This window comes from Octodon degus, unplaced genomic scaffold, assembly GCF_000260255.1.
Source record: "Octodon degus isolate 3935 unplaced genomic scaffold, OctDeg1.0 scaffold00047, whole genome shotgun sequence".
In the NCBI taxonomy this organism is placed as follows: domain Eukaryota; kingdom Metazoa; phylum Chordata; class Mammalia; order Rodentia; family Octodontidae; genus Octodon; species Octodon degus.
This window is the reverse complement of record NW_004524623.1, coordinates 8,654,575-8,661,092: the sequence shown is the minus strand read 5'-3', so window position 1 is coordinate 8,661,092 and position 6,518 is coordinate 8,654,575. Positions and strand designations below refer to the sequence as shown.

General features: G+C 41.5%; 1 protein-coding gene across 1 annotated transcript in view; it reads right to left on the bottom strand.

The window, feature by feature from the left end:
* Nucleotides 1-2,429: 2,429 nt before the first annotated feature.
* The window catches only part of Lgr5 (leucine rich repeat containing G protein-coupled receptor 5), a 78,543-nt gene continuing 74,454 nt past the window's right edge, over nucleotides 2,430-6,518 (bottom strand). Inside the window, exons 16-17 of the mRNA XM_004632215.3 lie at nucleotides 5,993-6,076; nucleotides 2,430-4,160 (exon numbers count right to left, since the gene is read on the bottom strand). Of these exons, the coding sequence (XP_004632272.1) occupies nucleotides 3,073-4,160; nucleotides 5,993-6,076 (1,172 nt within the window). The 3' untranslated portion in view covers nucleotides 2,430-3,072. The remainder of the gene's footprint in view (nucleotides 4,161-5,992; nucleotides 6,077-6,518) is intronic.

Here is a 6,518-nt window from a genome sequence, read left to right as displayed (position 1 = left end):
ATGTAGGTCAGTGTGAAAATCCTGGGTTCAATCCATCATTGTACCATAAAAAAGCCATGAAAATCTTGGCAACTATTTACACTAGTTCATATTCTTTGGTATTTATTTAGGTTCTTGTTCAACCAACATTGATTACATACTTTTCCCTTCTCACTATAGGCCTGTTTATTTTTGAATGTAATTCCAATGCTTTCTGATGCTATATTATACTGAAGAGCACTTAACAATAAAGTAGTGTCACGTGGGAGGCCCATTACAAGTAGTGTTGTGTTGATGAAGTAATAAGGTATGGCTATTTCTTTTGAAAGAAATAAATTGAGAGATTACAGTGTTCTTTTTCAAAAATTACATTACTGATGTGTTTTCTTGAGTAGGCGACCAAGGCTGGAAGGCCAGGACTTGTTCCCAGCCTTGCACCCCAAAACAAATACGTTAAGAAAAAAATCACTTGGATACATTCTCTGGGGCAGCTTCTGTGTCTGCGGCCTGGGTTAAGAGAAGTGAGATAAAAGGAATGAGCCATCACGGACTCTACCTGTGAAACCCTGTTAACTAGGCTTCCCTGTTAACTAGCTTTACCTGTTAACTAAGCTTATCTGTTAACTAGGTTTACCTGTTAACCAGGTATACCTTTTAACTAAACTTACCTGTTGACTAATCTCTTAACTGAGATTGCCTGTTATCTAGGTTTACCCATTAACTGGGTTTACCTGTTAACTGGTCTTAGCTAAAGTGTGTGGTTAAGGCTGAAGGATAGGTGGGAAGCAATGCTGGGTCATGGGGGGGTGAAAACCCAACTGAGGGGGACACTGTTTTCTCTGGGGATGAGCTGCAAACAGGCTGGTTGTAACAGGTTGGCATTTTCCAACAGGAAGAGCAGAAATCACTGCTGGAGCTGCTTCAGGTGTAGGGAAATGATTTCATATCGTGCCTTGGGTGATGGAAACCAAATAGGAACAATGCCTTCGTGCTGTAGGAATCACAGTCCTCCTACCTTGGCCTTGACGTGATCATGAAATGCGTTTGCATTAAAGGAAGCATTTATAGAATCTCTTGTCCATGCTGAGTAATTGGCTCATCATGCATCTTTTTTTCTGACTGTGTGGTTTTCTGCTTCCATTGCAAAAGAAGTCTGGGAGGTTCTGGTTATAAAACCCAAACTATCAATGGGGACAATAACCTTTATGAATGTCATGGAAAAATAACTTACCAATAATAGTTAAAATAATCTAAGAGTTGACAAAGATATTTTGATTTATTATTATGAAAGATTTATTTCTTAATATAAGCCCAATATATAAGTAGTAGAATACAAATATTTCTATAGCAAATGTAAACACCAAAAATGTTCATTCGGAGACTATATATCTGCCCGTGGTCTCAATAAATAGACATCAAAGTATTTTTTTTTATAGTCACACATTTTATTACAAATTTATTTTGTACCCAATATAAAAGCAGATTTGGAACCTATTTACAAGAACTATATATTTACATGTATACAATTAATGTATTTAAAGAAAACAGGCAAAGAAGCACAATATATATGGAAGACTATGCCACTGTACATGGTTTATTATTATCTTTAATGTTACTGAATCTTTACTGTAATAAATACAGTTCTATATTTACACATCTTATAAAACATCTCATAAATGTATTTTTTAAATTCCAAGTTAAAACATTTGATCAAAATAAACATGCTTATATAAAAATAAATCTACCTAACAGCCTTTTTGTTTGGGTGTAACAAAGCTAACATAGGATAATAAAAGTTATGAATCAATCCTTTGACTTTTCATTTTTACTAATTTGTCTTTTAAAATATCTAACACATGTATTGATACGGAATAAGCAGAGAAGTCATAGTTCTCCTATCAGGTGGTTTATCCAGAAAAGCACAACTAACACCAAGCTAAATAAACAGGATAGTATGTATGTTACCAAGTCCTGCTAAGTCCAAAGTGTTTGCTAAAATTCTAGAGATACATGTATGAGAAGTTACATCAGTGGACCTAATTTCTGTTGTATCCATATTTGATCATTATCTTGAGATATGCATCAGTTTGAATTGACAACAAAACCTCTTGCAAACAATGTGCACTCACTCAGGAATGAGATCTCCGATACTGATTACTACCTTTTCTAGGTTATGTCCATTGCCAGCAACGAACTTTCCTTCTGAGCTTCGGACTGCAAGAGTCAGAAATGAATGAGACAAGACAAAGATCACTTGTACATGATTGCCTTAGTAGTGACTTAGGAATTTCTATTGATTTTCTTTTCTTTCTTTTTTTCTTTGCAGTACTGGGGATTGAACTCAGGACCCTGAGCTTGCCAGGTAAGCTCTTATTCTACTGAGTTATCTCCCCAGGCCCTCTATTGATTTTCCTTTCAAAATATTTGTAACCAGTTTTATTCCACTGGGGGGTGGGTGGTGCATGTGGAACCATTGAGTGCTGATTCATAAAACCCAGTATCTCTAAAAATGATATGCATCTGAATGGGTTACTAGTGCCTTACATTCTTTACTCATTAACAATATGGTGACTTGAATTCTTTTCAGGGCAAGGCAGCAGAAGATGAAAACATCTCCATGTGGTCATTAAAATGAAATCTCCTGGGTTACAACCTTCACTTAGTAATGTAGACCCTTTAAAACCTATACTTTCTTAATGACTAACCACATTTTAAGGAATTTGGAGGTTTAAATAAACCCATTTTGGAAGTGAGTTCCCCCACCCTACACGATTACACTGGTGAGCTTGGGGAGAATGGAATTAGTCATGGAGCATCTTTTTTTTTGAAGAACATTGCAGTATGCTTTTTGGATCTGGGGTGATATACACCATATGACTGATCTATTCATGTTAGCTGAACGAATTATACAAGCAGCATTTAGACTTATAATTCACTCTCAAGTATCACTAGGTTTCAGCCTTTTCACATTGAGAGAGGACTTTTGGCTGGTAAACCAAGTTTCAACTTGATCATCTTAGCTACTGCGCTGATGTTCTCAGTCTCACATTTTCAGGTTTCTAATTTTTGAAAACTTTTGCCCTCCCCTATCATTTAGAGACACGGGACAAATGCCACAGAGGAAAGATGACAGCTTTCGGTCATGGGATAAGCTGGTGGTGTCCCGGAATTAGAAGACAGGTCATAGGTTATGCTAGCACTTGGAAAGGTCACCAAGGCTTGGGTTGAGTCACAAGACTGTTTTTCAACATCGTCAGAATCAATAGACATCAGGCTTGGGTGTTTGGATCTCATCCAAAAGTGGGTTTGCTTCCCCATACTCCCCAGGTCCTCCTTAAAATGGGGATTGAAGAGGATGTAGAGAAGAGGATTGAGACACGAGGGAAGTGGGACGATCACTAGCAGGATAAACTTAATTATGTCAGGGCTGATGAATGTGAGATTCAGCAGAGAAGAGAAGGACAAGAAAGCGACAGGGCAGTAGAGAATACAGTTGGTAAACAGCAGCAGGGCAATGTGCTTCACCATGGAGCAGTCCCAAATGTTCTCCAGGTCGCCCTTCTCCAAGTTGCAGTAGAGCTTGGTGTAGACAATGGTCATGATGAGGAAGCAGAGAGAGTTGAGCAGGACCAGAGCTACCGTGTAGCCGGTGGTGCTCGGCTCCCCGAAGGGCAGGGGCAGGCAGAGTGGGGAGGCGCTGTATTCACTGCCACCCAGCACGGGAACCAGGGCAATGGTCAGAGCCAGCAGAACACAGAGCAGAATGATCGCTTTCAGGGTAGAGAAAGGAGTTTTCATTTCAAATTTTGTGGAACACTTTACAGAGAACCCACGCTCCAGTGCTGCCAGAGTAAGCAGGAAAACAGATGACTCTGAAGCAAAGATGGACACGAAGCCTATTACTTGGCAGCCGATGCCGTTCTCCCACCATGCACCATGTTGCGCGAAGCTGCCAAAGGTGACAACATCCACGCCGGCCAGTACCATGCTGGAGACGCCCACAAGCATGTTCGCCACCGCAATGACTCCAATTAACAGTTTTATGGAGGAAATATACAGAGAGGATCTGAACACCGTCGAGGTCACCACGGCGTTACAAGAAAGTGCCAGAACTGCTATGGTCCACACTCCGATTCGGATCAGCCAGCTACCGAACAGATGGTCACAGGGCTTGAAGGGGCCTGAAAATCCAAAGGCGAAAAACTGGGTCAAATTAGGAATAGCGACTTTTGCCGCTTTGCCCTTTTGTTTCTTCTGTAGGACTCTAGGAGATGGAGGCAGGGGCCGCTCTCATGACCCACGGTGGCCTGCGGCATGTGCTGCTTTTGTGCACCACCAAGCATCACCCTGGGGTGCTTGCATCCCAGGCAGGGTGAGCACACTGATGCTCAGAGAAAAGAAAGGGGATTTTCTGTTGCTGGATTATTTATTATCTCTGAAGCACTACAGCATCAGGCTCACATAAAAAGTCAGATCGCCTAGGTTTTCCATTATGTCTATAGAACTCTTCAATGAGGCTTCAGAGGCAGAAGAGAAGCCTAGGAAAATATCCCATAACATTAGAAAACAAAATCCAGGTATTATGAGTGCATGTGTCAGGAGAATCTCATCTTCATTTCTTTGTTTTACATTAACATTTGCTGCTAAAGAGTGCTATCTTTTGGAACTTTTTTTTTCTTCTTGGATCATAAATGTCCCCTAGAGACCCACATGGTGAAGGATTGGTCCCCAACCTGTGGCCTTTCTGGGAGGTGATGGGACCTTTAGCAGGTGGGACCCAGAGGAATGAAGTTAGATCCTCGGAGGTGGGACCCAGAAGGGGATGGCTCGGCTCTGCCCTCTCCTCCTGTTTCTTTGCTTCTTTGCTGCCAGTAGTAAACAGCCATCTCCCCAGCCCCAAGTAAACAAATCCTCCTTCCTATGTTCTTGTTATGATACATGGCACTGCCAACATGGTCCATTGGCCGTGCACTAAGACCTCAAAGCTGCAAGCCAAAATAAGTCTTTTCTATTTTAAAGTTTATTATTTTGTTACAGTAACAGAACTCTAACACAGGCAGGGCTGGGGAGATAGCTCGGCAGTCTAAGCACCTGCCTGGCTGGCAAGGGCAAGGACCTGAGTTTCATCTCCAGCACCACCTGCGCTGGCTCTGTCCCCAGGAGCACTGAGTTGGCCACAGAGACCTGGCGTGGTGGCGTGTGCCTGTAATCCTAGCACTGGGGAATGAGACAGGAGGATCACTATGAGTCTGAGCTGCGCAGCGAGACCCTGTACCCAATACATAAATTAAACAAACAAACCAACCCTCTAACACATAGAACAATCTAATTTTCAAATATAAATATTAACTATTCTCAACTATTTTCTTCATTTTGTTTCTGAGAATGGTACAACTAAGTGAATTCAGTAGTCTGTCTTTCTTTCTTTTGTTTTTTGCTTGCTTCCATTTTTCTTCCTTTTAATGTATCTATACAATCTATTATTTGTTTTCACTAGTTATTTCCAGAAAATAAATAAATTTCCAGAAAATAAATAATTCAGTGATTACATAAATCAATACTGAATGGCATCCTAGTTCAGGCTCAATTGCGAATATTGTTTTAACAATTGCATACACCTTTAACTACATGCCTGATTCCTTAGTTTCTGTTAATCTGAGAATGACTTTTTTTCTTTTCTTTTTTCTGTTTTTGGCTGGCTCAGACTGCCTTAAGGGCGTGTCAGGTAATGTAAGTGGAAGTGGGGATCGAACCGCGGTATCCTGTGCCAGACTGCATTTGCATGAACAGGTGCTTAAATAACTGAGCTAACCGGCAAGCCCCCTAGTTTCTATTAATCTGAATGAAAAGCCTACCTTGGCACTGCATGGAAAGCCACTCTAGGGAATGAACACTTATTTACATTGTGGAGGTCCCTGTGGCAAGTGTGCTGGGCAGCAGCGCAGTGGCTTCTGAGAGGCCTCAGGGTCACTCATGCCTGCTGAGGTGCAGACCCAGTTCTAAAACCTCTCACCTGGGGAAGGTGAACACTGCACCGAGTGAAGGGCTTTCAGGTCTTCCTCAAAGTCGAGCAGGAAATCTTCGAGATCACGCTCATCTGCAGGAAGGAGAAGTCCCAGAATGATTAGTTCTGTCTTTCAAGGGACCAAATCTCAGTGAGGTTTGGGTTGTCCTCAACACAGGAGCTGTCACAATGGGAAATGAAAGTAAGATACCCCGCTTTCCCTGGGCTCTGGCTTTCTTTCAAGTCTGTTACAAAGCTGGCCTTGGATATTTTAGTCAAGCCACTGTGCCTTAGTATTCCAGTACAGCTGGACGAGAGCCCTACAAAAGGAGACCCTGGCTAAAAACAGAAGCTTCAGTGCAATTCTACCACGGGACTTTGAAAACAAACTTATGCAGGAGTTACATCTTTTGTTTATTGTGTATTTCTAGGGTCTAGGATAGTGCTTGGCACGTAGTAGTAGGTGATCTCATTTTTCAAATGAATTCTAACAGAAATTAGTGTGGGTGATAGAGAGGAGAGAGAGAGAAAGAGA